At 36.1% G+C, this 17,114-nt stretch overlaps 2 protein-coding genes and 1 long non-coding RNA gene across 3 annotated transcripts in view; 1 reads left to right on the forward strand and 2 right to left on the reverse strand.

Annotated features, from left to right (window-relative positions):
* Window positions 1-1,699, reverse strand: part of LOC144973998 (uncharacterized) — a 7,486-nt gene extending 5,787 nt beyond the window's left edge. The window contains exon 1 of the mRNA XM_078916887.1: window positions 1,691-1,699. Within this exon, the coding sequence (XP_078773013.1) occupies window positions 1,691-1,699 (9 nt within the window). The remainder of the gene's footprint in view (window positions 1-1,690) is intronic.
* LOC144973468 (core histone macro-H2A.1-like) overlaps window positions 1-17,114 on the reverse strand; it is a 592,749-nt gene that overhangs the window by 470,941 nt on the left and 104,694 nt on the right. The window lies entirely within an intron of this gene.
* On the forward strand, window positions 2,070-9,820 carry LOC144973471 (uncharacterized). The gene is made up of 2 exons (XR_013645551.1): window positions 2,070-2,182; window positions 5,122-9,820. It is a non-coding gene; the product is annotated as an uncharacterized LOC144973471 (long non-coding RNA).

Here is a 17,114-nt window from a genome sequence, read left to right on the forward strand (position 1 = left end):
ATCTTAGGATGATGTGGTGTGGGCAAGTGCAATTTGTTTTTTTAATTCATTCAGAATGATTTGTAAGTAGATAGGTCAGACATGAAAGGGATGGAGTAAACTTCTAACTGCAATTCGCAATAATAATAATAATAATAATATAATATACTTACATAGCTCCCATTAATCTGTCCCCACGGCTTTTTGCCATTTCAAACACCAAAATTTGCCATAAAAAATGGTAACATTTGCCATCAAAATAGCAAAATTTGCCAAAAATTTGCTGCTAGTTTTACAAAAATCAAACAATTAAAACAACATGTACGGTAAAAAATTGACACAAATAGGGCATTTTGTAGAATATTGATGCCCCAACATGTCAACATGAATTTATTTACATTTTGAATGGTTTGAAATAATATTGTAATAATAATAATAGCCACAGTAAGTAAGTAAGTAAAAAAGAAGGAAGCAATCAAAATATTTTATTAACTATTTAGCTTCTTAAAATTTGGGAAATCAAAGTGAACAATCTCATAAAAAATTCAAAATTTGAAAAACTAATTAAGTAGAGGAAAAAAATAACTATTCACAAGGAAAGAGAAACAAACTCCATTTTCCAATGGGGGCACATTAAATTTGTATTCTCTACTTACTATCCAATTTTGAGCATTATTATTATTTATTGCTTTATATTCCAATATAGGCCTAATGGGTTTTTGAATGAAAAACATGGAAAAAATAATGAAAAATCATAATCATATCATGAAAACGAAATGCAAATTGTGCCTAAAAATGAAATTTCATTTCATGAAAAATATTTTAATAGAACACATTTTGTTTAAATAAATGATAAATGTGATAAATTTCTTAAGAAAAGAATTAAACTTTGAAAAGTAAAATTTTTGAATGCAATAAAATAAAAATAGGAATTTCCTCAGTTAGTTAGCATTAATTGTCTCGATTGTAGATTCTTGAAGCTAGATAATTCTATTTTCTGTAGTAGTTATAGACAATCATAATAAATAATAATTTATTACTTACTTAACAGGTAGATAATCATTCAGAGAACTCATGTTATAGGAAACAAAAGTGTTTGCAGCATAATAGGATATGAATTTCAAGTACATTTTAAATTATTATCTTATAATATAAATATTAACCTTTTACTATATAAAAAAACCCAAAATCATATGAATATTTAAAATATTTCATTGATAAAAACCTTGCCTGGGGGGTTTTTTAAACAAAAAATCGTCAATTTAGCCTAAAAACGGCGAAAATTGCAGCTTTTTGCGGCCAAATAAAAATTTGCAGCTTTTTGTGGTCAAGGGTGAAATTTTCGGCCGCAAATTTGCCATTTGCTATAAACTGGCATACTCACAAACATGCCTACACACATACACCCGTAAACTCAAAGCCACATACATAAACTTCTTTGCATCCACATACACAAACTCTTTACATACACATTTCTATACCATCAACCCTAAATTAAAACATAAAGCATATTAATTGTCAAAATAAGCTCTTCTAAATAATTCGGTTTTCAATTCTTTTTTAAAGGTATTTAAATTTTCAGTTTTTGGTATTATATGAAAGGGAATTCCACAATCTAGGCGCAGTCACTCTGAAGGATTTCTTGTGAAACAAAGACAGAGGGTACTTCAAATTGAGTCATCTTTGATGGTTATAACCTTGTTAATCTTACTGTAAGCATGTTTGTACTCATTGAGAGACACAAGATAAATAAAAGCATTCAATGCAAAGCAAGTACTGGTGTAAGACACAAATCGGTTAAAGAACCAGATAACACTATTTTCAGATACCCATTTTGGGAATTTATATCTCAAATAGAAATATGGAAATATCCGCAGATAAAAATTAACTTGAAATTAGTAAATAAATTTGAAATAAGAGAAAAATCAGTCAACTTTTTAAAACTCCAATTTAAAAATTCCTTGGCAATTATTCAATTTAATTTATTAAAACGTGAAGATGTTTAGTAAATTTAAAGGCTTATTATTTTATTATGAACACAGAGCAATGACTCTAAAGAACTTTGTCTTAAAATTATTTTTTCTGTTCCCAGCTGTAGGTGAACCACCATTATGCATGTCTGTGGGAGCTTTATTGGCCAATAAGGCAGCTGTTCTGTCTGCACGTAAGGACTTGTTTGGGGCAGAAGACTTTATGGACACTGGTAAGAGGAAATGGAGATAGCTGAAGTAGATAGTGTTTATTGCATATGTGTTTGTGTATGTGTGTTAAGGAGAGACACAGAGAGAGAGGGGGGGGGGAGAGGGGAGATATAGGTAGATAGACAGATAGCTAGAAAAAGAGAGAGAGAAAGAGAGAGAGAGAGAGAGAGAGAGAGAGAGAGAGAGAGAGAGAGAGAGAGAGAGAGAGAGAAACAGAGATCTAGATAGAAATTTAAAATCAGAATGTCAGCTTGAGAAAAATAAAATGATAAATATCAGAGCATGAACCTTTCGAAAGAGATGCAAACCACTCTATTTCCAATCCTAAAGTTTTCACCATCACCAAAAGTGACCTACCACACAGCGTACACAACGACAACAGTTTAGTTGAGACGGAATCCCGTTCCTGACACCTGCTGACCCGGTCACGGTGAGCGGTCAATCACCGAGAGGAATTTACCTAACGGAGATTGCCGTTTCACTCAATTTAACAATGTTTTGTTTTATTGTCTGTTAGACACCCATATTGAATGAGTTGAAATATCACTACTTGGTATAAAAGTTTATATTTTCTACTTTTACTGTGTGTTTTTTATTTTTTTCATAGTATTACTAGATTTCTCAATATAAGTTATCAATGAACGGTAACAAATTACACAAAAACTATAGCGGGTGCAACATTTCAAAAATTAGAGAGAAAAAAAAGTTGCTATGGATTTGTCTGAATTTTATGTATTATAAAGACAAGATGTAAATACTTCTCCTCACAAAAAACGTATTTTTCCTCAACAAAAATATATCCGCTACGAGCATTCAAACTCGTCAGTGTAGTTTGGGGCTGGTCTTTAACTGCATTGCGTTGATGACAAATCGCATTTTATTCATATCATTGATAATGCCGGATGTTCTTTTTTCCAATTTTGCTGTTGTTTGGTGACAGGTCTCTGTGCCTTGTTCTCCAAGAAGTCTAAGTCCAAACTTATATTGAGTGATGTGTGGTATGCACTGGTACTCAAGGAGGTGTTGTTTTGGGATTATTTTGTTTGGAAAATATTTTCTGTATGTATCCGTGTAATGTTTTATTGCACTTTGAATATATTGGATCGTGTCTGCTTTGATCGATTTTGTGTGTGAAATAAAGTTGTGCACATGACTATAGGCCTTGTTTATATTGTCGAAAATTAATCCAATACTGCATGCGTCGTCAATGATGAGTGGGTCGTGGGTGCAGTTCTTTGTTTGTTGGATAATTGTAAGTGTAGACTTTTTCTTGTTAGTATTTGTGGCAGTGGTTGTCAATGAATGATCTGCTGTGGTAAGCCTGTTGTGTACTGCGGTATTCTGTCCAATTCAGAGGCAATAAGACCATCCCTGAGGGTGAGTGGCTCGTGCATGAGATTTGAAAGTCTCTCCTGCGTTTTGGAGTTTGTTGTTATATTCTACTCTGTCGATATCAAACATGCAAGTGCAACCGTTTCAAGGTTGATTTATTTATTATTAGTGTCTTGGCAATGAGAAAATACAAAGAAGCTAATGAGTCGTGTGTTCAATGTGCTTTATAATGTGTACTTTTTACACATAAATTATGAGTGTGCTCCTTGCTTGTCCAATGCCGTGTCAGTCCCATAGACTAAAAGAATGTCATTAGAATAATTTGAACATTTAAATGGTTTCTTGCGGGCACGTTTCTATTTCTGTGTTAAACAAATCATACCACATGTCCTACATAATGAATTCACTGCTTGGTTATGACTTGCAATTGTGTGGTCCATGCTGTAAGAGAAAATTCAAAATTGACTGAGCGATGTAAGCAATGATATAGTGAATTAATGAATAAAATGAGTTTTAAAACACTCTGTATTACTTCTCATATCCATGCATACATAACAGCGTACATAAAATTTGGAAAAAGAAAAACCAAATACTTCACCCAATTTGGTGAAAGAAAGGGGGGGGGGGGGGGGTCAGGAAAATTCTAACAAGCAGTTGAGCTAAGTTGAGGCCCAACACACAATGTCATTTAAAATTAAACATTAGCAAGATAATTCAAATTATGCAATTTAAAAATCAAATTAACTCATCATTGAAAAAAATAAAAATAAAAATATAATTAACAATAAAACCGCAGCGAAATATTACGTTTCAAGAACAAGGCTAAAGAGGTAATATCATTATTACCTGACCTACCGCGGAAAAATAATCATTACAAAATAATGAAAACTGAAGAGTAAATGAAACTTACCTCATTTCGTAGTAAAACTTGTGCCTTGTGAATCACACCAAAAAAAATTTGAAGTTTATAGCAACGTTTTTTTTAGAATCCTGAGGTAATTACAAGTAATTTTATTTAAATGTTATAGAAAAATAGGCGAATTTGAATCACGGCTTGTGGAATAAGTACTGGAGATATTGAAATAAAAATTGGACCGATGGAAAGAGGAGGTCTGCGAGAATTCTTTGCATTTGTTGGAATTGCATCGTCACGAAGATCGTGAGGTTAATTGGTACGGAAATCATCCATTGGTATCACCCAATGCACGTCAAATCTACGTTCTGGGAATTGATATCGGCTGACCGCTGTTGACCCCGGTTACCTGTCGGGTGAGGTTACGTCGGCGCTCGGAACAGCGGGAAACTAAACGGTCAGATTTATAGTGCAGATTAGACGCCGTGACCAGTTCAATACCGTGTTATTTCAAAATAAGTAATAAGTATTTTTCATCCATAAAGAAATTAGGTTTGCAAACAAGTAATTTAATTAAAAACATTTTGCAGTAGTGACTGTAGTGTTTTTGTGTGTGTGTGTGGGGGGGGGGGAAGGGGGGGGGGGGGATAGTGTTTTGGATGGATGTGATTTATGTAATATTTTATCTAAATATTCAATCTCTAAATAGAATATAATTATCTGGTATCATTCCATTCTCATTTTTTCATCAATCAGTTGCACCTTACACCGTGGAGAAAGTTCAACAGAGTGTTGGATTGGATGTGGACCATCTATCTGTGTAACATTACTGATTCAAATGGAGTCATCTAAACCAAAACAAGGATGGATTAAACAGTAGATTTATACAAGGAGATGTTGAACGTTTGTCTTTTTATACGCAAAACTGCAGATCATAAAATCTCTTTAAGTCAAGATAAGCTGTGATGCTTAAGTCTTTCCTTTCTTATGATTGCCGCACTCTTACCTTCTGCGACATAAGAGAGAGTTCAAGAGCGAAAATTATGCTCAAATGTGCAACTAGTATATTATATCATCTATCTTGACTTTTGTCTAAGACAGCATAATTACCTTACCCGCTATTTAAACAAAGAGAGAATGGGTATTGATGTTTTGAAATCTCCAAAAATATTGATGGTGACCAACTTTATGAAATAACACCAGTTAATATCAATGTGCAGTGTTAGAAAAAAAACCTACAACATAGTGGACTATTGATTTGATTTTGTTTTTTTTTTTGTTTCATCATTGCATCATAAAAATTACTTTTACCATATAATGTTCTTTGCTTTGATTTCATGTTTGGTGAAAATATTTCATCATTATTTACTTAACTATATAATCAGATACTATAATCTTTTATTTTCCTGTTATTTTTATGGATCGATTCAAAATATGAATCATGTGTTGTACGTAAACAGTTTTAGCTTTACCAGACTGTGATATAAATAATGGCTTTTGTGATTTTTGAACAAGACGTCTTTAAGTAATTACATACAATTATTCGGTAATTTTTGTTTTATTGACAAAAGTATATAAACCTACTCAGTATTAATTATGAGTAGTCAGCAATATTGTATTTAAGTATGTTATACCAATACATCAAAACTGTAAAGATATAATTGTTGTTTATATACGACTGATTAACATAGCTACATAGTATTTGACTATGTAGTATGCAGATTGAAGTGAAAAGTGAAAATAATGAATAAATTGAATGAACACTTCTATTTAATTGACAAATGGTGTAGACGTTTGAGGTTTCCCCTTTATCAACAAAGCAGATATTGAGATGGTAATGGTTGATGTTTGTAACCATCCTCTTCCACATTCGTTCTAAGTATTTTATGTCTTGATATCATATATTTGTCAACAAAGGGGAAACCCGAAATATCCACTTCTTTTATCCTTGTGAATTAAATTGAAGCTATTATTAAACTTCTTTGTTTTTACTTTTTCGGACCTCGAGCAATAAAATTTAAATCAGTGTGTGGAGACTTGTCATAATATTTTGACATATTGTGTATTTTTTATATTGTATTGTGGATTTATACGAAGTGCACCATATTAGTGTCAGTGCATTAGCGTACAAGAAGAATATTAACTGCCAACTATCATCAGACATGTAAATGCCGGAAAACAGAATAGTCATCGTCTTTTTAAACTCAAATCTGCTTTTTACACAAGTCTCAATGGCATGTAGGTCAGAAGAGAGATTGGCAAAATCTTCTGGCATTGTCAAATTAAGGCAAACGAAATTAAAATTTCAAAGGAAATGTCACTGGTAAATTCGCCAATCAAAAATCGACAGTAAAAATGTAAACAAAAGTCGTTTTCCTGTACTTTGACTTCATACAACTGCAGTTTCATTCATTACAATATAACAAGACAATACAATACCTAATAAGACCTAAATTAGGCCAATAGTGTGGCCTTTGCTGCCCTGTCACAGTGATAAAAAAAAACTGATATGCATTAAGTAAGATATAAAGTACAGGATATTAATTATGAAATAGACAGAAAGTTCTCATTGAATTCAAACTTAAGGTGACCTTATTCCTTATCAACATAGTTCTTAAAAGCGTTGACATTTCTTGCTGTTCTTGAACAGGCGTGGAGAGAGTTCCAAATATCTACAGTTCTGAAAATGAAAGAGTGGTCATGTATTGAGGTCAAACACGGGTAGAATCAACAACAAGCTCTTGTAAATAGCACAGATATTCTTTGACTCAAGTTTGCATATTGATGATGCTTTGTGAAGATTAAGGATGGACAGCAAGTTGCCACTCTAAAATAGTACAAATTGAGTAGAGTAAAAGTTCAGCTACTGGGTGGGGTTCCTGACCTCCCATAGTGGGCAGGGAGGCACTTACTCTGTCCTCTAACTCCATATATCTATTTTCCAACATGCTTTCTGTCTTTGTCTTGGAATGAGATTACTTGGTTTTGTCCCGGCCCTGGTTGGATACCCTGGCTGGGAGGGAAACAGTCAAATCTATAGTTAAGAGTTTTAGGAGATTAATTTTTTGTCTTGTAAATCATCTCTCTTTTATGCCCTGTATTATTTTTAGTTATATAAGATTTGCGAACATTTGAGTGTGTTCTTCTTAGTGGGGACCTGTGCTTGAGCCAGGATGAGACATTTAGGTGATCTCAAACTAAGTACAGTGATAGTGTGCTTTTGGAATCTACACCTGTTCCCTATTTGAACCAGTTCCCCTTTGTCTTACTTTTTCTAGGGTGCTGTAATTGTAATTCTAGAACTTTTTACAATCCCATTTTTTTCTTTTTTACTGGCGTTGATTTGACCTAAATGTGTTGCGAGCACCGTAAAACCTTTAAAAACAAACAAGATTTCGGCTAATTTTACTTTAGAATATTATTTTACAGGACTGAAGAAGGTTGGTGAATCAATTGTTTACCAATACCGGTGAGTCAGAATTCTGATTATAGTGGTAGATTTTAAGGGTCTCTTATTATGTTTAATCATTACCTGTGTTGATATTTAGAATATTTACTATCTTTTCCGCTGTAATTTTTTTATTAATCAGACATCTATTCACCCATATTATATCTAAACATATTTACTTTTTGTTGTTGTTTATCTCAGTATTACTCAAATGTTTTTATGTGATAACAGACATACATATATCATATTGTGACTCGCTCAACTATTGTATTCAATTTTATGAACATACGGTGAACAAAATCTATGCGGCTATGTGGCCTATTGGTATGACACTCGCTTTCGGATCGGAAGGTCCTGGGTTCGAGCCTAGTTGAGTCCTTGGATAAGGCTCTTTACTCACATTCTCTCACTGTACTCAGGTGTAAAATGAGTACCTGGCCGTTAACAGCGTTGTCTTTGTCCGAAAAATTGTAATATCGCTTTACAGGCGGCATGTCTTGTCCTACATGTAAAATGTTGCTGTTGACCAGGGACCCCTTGTAAAGTGCTTTGAGCACTTTTAGTGGATATTGCCCTATATAAAGCTCAATTTTTAAAAATTGTTATTTTATTATATTTGACTTGCTGTTGTTAACGGCCATTGTTAATGATTCACATATATTCAGACAAATTTACTATTTAAAGATGTAATGTGTCCTTGACGTCTATAATTTATTGTTGTTATTGTAGTTGATTTTGTTGTTGTTACTGGGTGGGGTTCCTGACCTCCCATAGCGGGCAGGGAAGTACATACTGTGTCTTCTATCCCCTTATATCTGTTTTCCAACATGCTTTCTGTCTTTGTCTCGGAATGAGATTACTTGGTTTTGCCCTGGCGCTGACCGGAGTCCTAGCTGGGAGGGAAACAGTCAAATGCATAGTTATTGTTTTGGGAGATGATATTTTTTTCCTTGTAAATCATCTCTCTGTTATGTATTATTATTTTTATTTTGAATATGTAATGTAAGCATTTGAGTGTGTTCCTCTTTGTTGGATTTTGTGCTTGTGTCTGGATGAGACTTGTATGTGATTTCAAACTAAGTACATTGGTAGTATGCTCTTGGAATCTACATCTGATCCCTATTTGTTCTCAGTTCCCCTTTGTCTTACTTTTTCTTGGGTGCTTTAATTGTAATTCTGTAACTTTTTACTATCCCATTTTCTTCCTTTTTACTGGCACTGATATAACCTAAATGTGTTGCAAGCGCCATAAAACCCCTAAAAACAAAAACAATTGTTGTTGTTATTGTTGTTACTATCATATTTACTAACAAAAAGGTGAAAATGTAACGGCTTCAGATGGGAATAGTACAATTCCCATCTGAATCCTTTCCATTTTCACCTTTTCGTTAGTATTTTCATGATCGTGGGCTTCAGGTAGCCCCCACTGCTCTCTACTATTATATTATTTGTGTTCTTCATCTCAGAGTGGACATAGATATACCACAAACCAAATCTGTCCATTCCTGCCTTTCTGTTGCAAGATTTCTTGTTCCTTCTGATTTTCAATTTGAAACACTGATAGAATATTTCAAAATGGAAGATTTTCTTTTAAGCTGTGTAATTTTTTAAATTTTTTTACAGCATTTTGTAAAAGCTGTGCCCTGAAACTACATTAGCAGCTCAGCAAACATCCTGTTCAGATGGTCTAAATCTCTTAAATGAAAATCTACTTTAACACAACTTACTGGCTGACATGTGTCATGTGCTCTGGACATTATTGTGATTTTTTTATGTGTTTATCCTTCGTTTCATCGCTGAAATTTTATAACAACTTGTGTGTGACTGTCTGTAGAATTCTCCTGGTGCAATTTATAATAATTTTAAAAATTAGATTTTTTAGTAAATTGTTTATAATAATTTTAAAAATTAGATTTTTTAGTAAATTGGGACTTGTTAAATTTTAATGCAATGAATACATTTTATTTTACATTTTATCACCATAAACAGTTTTTATCAGCTACTAAGTGCCATCCTTACATCGTCAGAACGTAATATTTATTATTAATGTTCACAACGTAAAATTTCTTAACAATGTTTACGATGTGACAGTGCGGCAGTCGTAAACAACACACACTGGGTGGAGTCTTTGACCTCCCATGGTAAGCAGGAGGTCACGCTGTGTCTTCTGTCCCCTATATCTGTTTTCCAAGTTGCTTTCTGTCTTTGTCTTGGAAAGGGATTATTTGGTATTGTCCTGGCCTTGAGTCCTTGGCTGAGATGGAAACAGTCAAATGCATAGTGTTGGTTTTGGGAGATGATATTTTATTTTTCCTTGTAAATCATCTCTCTGTTATGTATTGTTATATTTGTTTTGTTTTTTTAATGTATAATGTAAGCATTTGAGTATATTCCTCTTAATAGGATCCTGTGCTTGTGTCTGGATGAGACTTTTAGGTGATCTCAAACTAAGTACATTGATGGTATGCTCTTGGAATCTACATCTGTTCCCTATTTGTACAATTCCCCTTTGTCTTACTTTTCCTGTGTGCTTTAATTGTAATCTAGATTTTTTTTTTATTATCCCATTTTCTTCCTTTTTACTGGCGCTGATATGACCTTAATGTGTTGCAAGCGCCGTAAAACCCTTAAAAACAACAAACAAACATCCTTAACACACATTACAAAAGCACATTCACAAAAGAAAACACGCCGTTGCCTACTACTACTATAAATGGAAGCAGCATTCCTCCAACCGCAAGGATAACCATTACCGAAACTACTACTACAACTACTACTACTACTACTACTAATACTACTACTACTACTACTACTACTACTACTACTACTACTACTACTACTACTACTACTACTACTACTACTACTACTACTACTACTACTACTACTACTACTACTACTACTGGGTGGGGTTCCTGACCTCCCATAGTGGGCAGGGGGGTACATACTGTGTCTTCTATCCCCTTATATCTGTTTTCCAACATGCTTTCTGTCTTTGTCTTGAAATGAGATTACTTGGTTTTGTCCTGGCCCTGGCCGGAGTCCTAGCTGGGAGGGAAACAGTCAAATGCATAGTTATTGTTTTGGGAGATGATATTTTTTTCCTTGTAAATCATCTCTCTGTTTTATATTATTATATTTGTTATTTTGAATTTATAATGTAAGCATTTGAGTGTATTCCTCTTTGTTGGATTTTGTGCTTGATGATACTTATAGGTGGTCTCAATCTAAGTACTTTGATAGTGTGCTCTTGGAATCTACATCCGATCCCTATTTGTTCCCAATTCCCCTATATCTAACTTTTTCTTGGGTTCTTTCTTTGTAATTCTAGAACTTTTTACTATGCCATTTTCTTCCTTTTTACTGGCGCTGATATAACCTAAATGTGTTGCAAGCGCCGTAAAACCCTTAAAAACAAAAACAAACTACTACTACTACTACTACTACTACTACTACTACTTACTACTTACTACTAACTACTACTACTACTTACTACTACTACTACTACTACTATACTACTACTACTACTACTACTACTACTACTACTACTACTACTACTACTACTACTACTAACTACTACTACTACTATACTATCTACTACTACTACTACTACTACTACTTTACTACTACTACTACTACTACTACTACTACTACTAACTACTACTACTACTACTACTACTACTACTACTACTACTACTACTACTACTACTAACTTACTACTACTACTACTACTACTACTCTACTACTCTTACTACTCCTACTACTACTACTACTACTACTACTACTACTACTACTACTACTACTACTACTACTACTACTACTACTACTACTACTGCTATTACACCACCATCATCCAGTAAATATTTAGCATATTTCTCTTTGATTAATTTTATGTTTGCTGCTTTTATCCTCCTAATAATATAATGTCAAACATTGCCCCCATCAGTAATACCATTGCCCTGAATTCCTCTAATCCATAATACGTTTTTACGACTACACAACCATTAACCGCAAATGATGAGATATTTACCGGAATGCAAATGCCTGGGGGGGGGGGGGGGGGTTTCCCGACCTCCGATTGTGGGCAGGGAAATCATTTTAACTTCTATACCCATTTATCTGTTTTTCGACTTGCTTTTCGTCTTTGTCTTTGAATGAGATTGCTTGGTTTTGTCTTTTACCTGGACAAGAAGAGATACAGGCTCTAGCCCTGTCCTCGTCCTTGGTATAGCATCTTAATCTTGCTTCTCTGCACGACATGACCAGCTGGGTGGGGTTCCTGGCCTCTCATAGTGGGCAGGGAGTTACTTACTTTGTCTTTTATCCCCCTATATCTGTTTTTCAACTTGCTTTCTGTCTTTGTCTTGGAATGAGATTACTTGGTTTTGTCCTGGCCCTGACCGAATATCCTGGCGGAGAGGGAAATGGTCAAATGTAAAGTTAGTTTTGGGAGATGATATTTTTTTCCTTGTAAATCATCTCTCTGTTATGCAATGTATTATGTTTTGTTTACATATTATATATGATTTGTAAACATTTGAGTGTATTCCTCTTAGTGGGCACCTGTGCTTGTGTCTGGATGAGACTTTTGGGTGATCTCAAACTAAGTACTTTGATCGTGTGCTCTTGGAATCTACATCAGATCCCTATTTGTTCCCAGTTCCCCTGTGTCTTACTTTCTCTTGGCTGCTTTAATTGTAATTCTAGAACTTTTTACTATCCCATTTTCTTCCTTTTTACTGGCGCTGATATAACCTAAATGTGTTGCAAGCGCCGTAAAACCCTTAAAAACAAAAACAAAAAACATTATCTTCTCTTCACAATAAGAGATGGTAGCGTCAATTGCCAAGGACCTTGACAATTGTCAAATCGTCAATTGCCAAGGACCGTGTCAGTTTATCAACTACGCATGTGTACTTTTAACTGCCACGGAGTACCTTTAGTGTCACGAAGTGATGCATTGCCACAGAAAAGTGAGTGGAGCAGGCACTTATGTTGGTAACAACAAGATATGAAGTGAATAGAAAAGTGCCAGAAGACAATAGAGAATAAAAATTTTTTCGCGGCGGTGGTGGGTTTGAACCTGCGACCTTATTGGTACGACAACTCCGCCTGGCAGGTGAGAGCGTGGCTCTACCGTGTGAGCTATCCACGAACACAAAAAATATTCGTTTCAAACTCAAAGTCATTACTAGATCCCTCTCTCACCCACTTCTTGAGACCGCCGATTCGTTCGTACACCACCATCGCGAATAATTTTGACCAGCAGTTAAGCTTAATAGCCAATATTCTCAACACAAACATATAACATAGAAACGATTGAGACATTGAGTATGCTCCGGTGTATGGGGTGAATTTTTAATTCAGAAAAGTGAGTGGAGCAGGCACTTATGTTGGTAACAACAAGATATGAAGTGAATAGAAAAGTGCCAGAAGACAATAGAGAATAAAAATTTTTTCGCGGCGGTGGTGGGGTTTGAACCTGCGACCTTATTGGTACGACAACTCCGCCTGGCAGGTGAGAGCGTGGCTCTACCGTGTGAGCTATCCACGAACACAAAAAATATTCGTTTCAAACTCAAAGTCATTACTAGATCCCTCTCTCACCCACTTCTTGAGACCGCCGATTCGTTCGTACACCACCATCGCGAATAATTTTGACCAGCAGTTAAGCTTAATAGCCAATATTCTCAACACAAACATATAACATAGAAACGATTGAGACATTGAGTATGCTCCGGTGTATGGGGTGAATTTTTAATTCAGAAAAGTGAGTGGAGCAGGCACTTATGTTGGTAACAACAAGATATGAAGTGAATAGAAAAGTGCCAGAAGACAATAGAGAATAAAATTTTTTTCGCGGCGGTGGTGGGGTTTGAACCTGCGACCTTATTGGTACGACAACTCCGCCTGGCAGGTGAGAGCGTGGCTCTACCGTGTGAGCTATCCACGAACACAAAAAATATTCGTTTCAAACTCAAAGTCATTACTAGATCCCTCTCTCACCCACTTCTTGAGACCGCCGATTCGTTCGTACACCACCATCGCGAATAATTTTGACCAGCAGTTAAGCTTAATAGCCAATATTCTCAACACAAACATATAACATAGAAACGATTGAGACATTGAGTATGCTCCGGTGTATGGGGTGAATTTTTAATTCAGAAAAGTGAGTGGAGCAGGCACTTATGTTGGTAACAACAAGATATGAAGTGAATAGAAAAGTGCCAGAAGACAATAGAGAATAAAAATTTTTTCGCGGCAGGTTCAAACCCCACCACCGCCGCGAAAAAATTTTTATTCTCTATTGTCTTCTGGCACTTTTCTATTCACTTCATATCTTGTTGTTACCAACATAAGTGCCTGCTCCACTCACTTTTCTGAATTAAAAATTCACCCCATACACCGGAGCATACTCAATGTCTCAATCGTTTCTATGTTATATGTTTGTGTTGAGAATATTGGCTATTAAGCTTAACTGCTGGTCAAAATTATTCGCGATGGTGGTGTACGAACGAATCGGCGGTCTCAAGAAGTGGGTGAGAGAGGGATCTAGTAATGACTTTGAGTTTGAAACGAATATTTTTTGTGTTCGTGGATAGCTCACACGGTAGAGCCACGCTCTCACCTGCCAGGCGGAGTTGTCGTACCAATAAGGTCGCAGGTTCAAACCCCACCACCGCCGCGAAAAAATTTTTATTCTCTATTGTCTTCTGGCACTTTTCTATTCACTTCATATCTTGTTGGCATTGCCACAGAGTGATGTTATGTATTAATAATATTAATATTAATTAATACTCTCTTTTACTCTTGTTTCTCTCTGTGTGTCATTTTCTCTTTTTTTCCTCTATTACACACACACTCTCTCTCTCTCTCTGTCATTTTCTCTTTTCCCTCTCTGCCATTTTTTCCTCTGTGTATGTATTTCTCTGTCATTCCCCCCTCTCTCTCTCTCTCTCTCTCTCTCTCTCTCTCTCTCTCTCTCTCTCTCTCTCTCTCTCTCATATTTCCTCTTTTTGTTACGGACCTTGCCAGTTGGTAGATCATCAACTATTTACTATTAATGCCACGGATTGATCTTGTTGCACAAATGTTTTACGTTAATTATTCCGTATTAAGACGATGTGCAGTATATTTCCTTTAAAATAAAGGAAATCTTATTTTTCTTTTTTAATCTAGGACATCTTGGCAGGGATTTGCCACCTCGTCCTTCTGTTTTTTTTCCCCCGCTGAATCCGAAATCAACAGTAATTTTTGTTTGATATTATTTTAAATCATCTTGGAATTCGTGAAAAGACATAAAAATTAAAAACAAATGCCAACAAGTGTGGACTTGATCCTTTCCACAACAAAGAAAAGAAAGTGACGGGGTTCGAGATTCGTATGCGCGCAAATCGAGGCTTGACTGAAATCACCACATGCAGCTGATTGAGGCCCGACTGAAATCACCACATGCGGCCGAAGAGTTCCAATTTGACTCCTTGGCAATTGATGAACCGTCAACTACCAAGGACTCACTCCTTGGCAATTGACACTTCCATAAGAGATACAGACTCTAGCCCTGTCCATATCCTTGGTATATCGTCTTGGTTCTCTGGACGTCATGACCAGCCCATGTTCCTTATCTTCTCATCACAAGAAGAGACACAGGCTCTGGCCCTGTCCGCATCATCAAGTCGCTGTTTGAGACGGTTTCTGGCCAGAATATCCTCAACATCTTCCTCAAGCACTTAATATCATATAAATTTATATAGAGCCAATCTCATGTTGCGACAGCTCTAGACGCACATTGGTAAGCGGGGAAAAAAAAAACAACAACATACATATGTGTTTTGTTAAGATTTCGGCAGTAAGGGGATTATAATGTTATATTGTTCGAATACACAACATAAGCACTTGGGGTATAACTGGCACAGTTTAACTTAGCTTCTACTGTACAATGTGGGGTCGCCATGAAAACGGTTGCATTTATTGACATCATGTTATATAATATATCGGGTGATTTAATAATTGAAAGGAGGGTAGAAGGAGGGGGGGGGGGGTTAAAAATTAAATCAATAGAAAAAAACGGGGCGGGGCAACAGAAAAAAAGTCTCACTGGCTTGTTATATCCAACTTCAAAGTTAGTATCTAAAACCATTAAAATAAGGATTTAGATTAATGGCTTTTACAGGTTTATCATATCAGTTCTCTCTCTCTCTCTCTCTCTCTCTCTCTCTCTCTCTCTCTCTCTCTCTCTCTCTCTCTCTCTCTCTCTCTCTCTCTCTCTCTCTCCACCCCCTTTGCCTCAAATTAATTTTCTAGCAGTGCAAGTTTATAGAACATGACCTGTCAACTTTTATCTGTTTGTGGCAGCTTCTGCGGTCTCGCGATTTTGAAATATGAAACTTGTCCCATGCCTTGAACTGATCTTTTTTTTTTTTTATGAGAGGGGGGGGGGGGGGGGGGGATCCGGTAAACGGCGGCTTACCAGACGAAATGTCCGGGATAGGGGTGATGGGTCCCCATACGGGCGCCTGGTTGGATCGCCATTTAGTTCATGCATAGCAGCTGCTGCCCGGGCAGACCGTCTGAGGCACCCGCATACAGCTCGTCTACGGGGATGGTCTATACGTGACAGTCGACCATTGGGACTTGCCCCTGCAGTATGCACTTTACCACCATCACCACGACAAGGCGGTGATCCCTTAGGAGCGCTCGAACTGGTAGGTCCCTGGTTGGAGACTCGATGCAGCTTAGCATGCGTTTGGCTTGAATGAAAAATAAATGAATGAATACATACGCAAATAGATAGATAAATCAATTATATATATATATATATATATATATATATATATATATATTATATAGAGAGAGAGAGAGAGAGAGAGAGAGAGAGAGAGAGAGAGAGAGAGAGAGAGAGAGAGAGAGAAATAAATACATTATTAAGTTAATTGTATACAACAAACTAGAACTCTTATTATATCCACTATACGTGCTCAGAGCGCTTTATAAGGGGCCCCTAACCAACAGCAGCACTTAAACACGTAGGAAGAGACATGACGCCTGTTTGGCGATAACACATTTTTTTTTCGACAGGGACAACGCTGTTAACTGCCAGGTACTCATTCATTTTACACCTGAGTATGGTAAGACAATGTGAGTAAAGAGCCTTTTCCAATGACTCAAGTATGCGCCACTCTGAGCAAAATTCGAACTCTGGACCTCTTCCGATCCGAATGCTTTTGTCCTACTACTAGATCAGATAGCCTCACCAATCAGGACATTTGATTGAGTTCGAGGCAACTGTGTGTTTGAGGAAACC

This window comes from Berghia stephanieae, chromosome 5 (genome assembly GCF_034508935.2).
Source record: "Berghia stephanieae isolate SIO BIC M18660-M18661 chromosome 5, UCSD_Bste_1.3, whole genome shotgun sequence".
Lineage (NCBI taxonomy): Eukaryota > Metazoa > Mollusca > Gastropoda > Nudibranchia > Aeolidiidae > Berghia > Berghia stephanieae.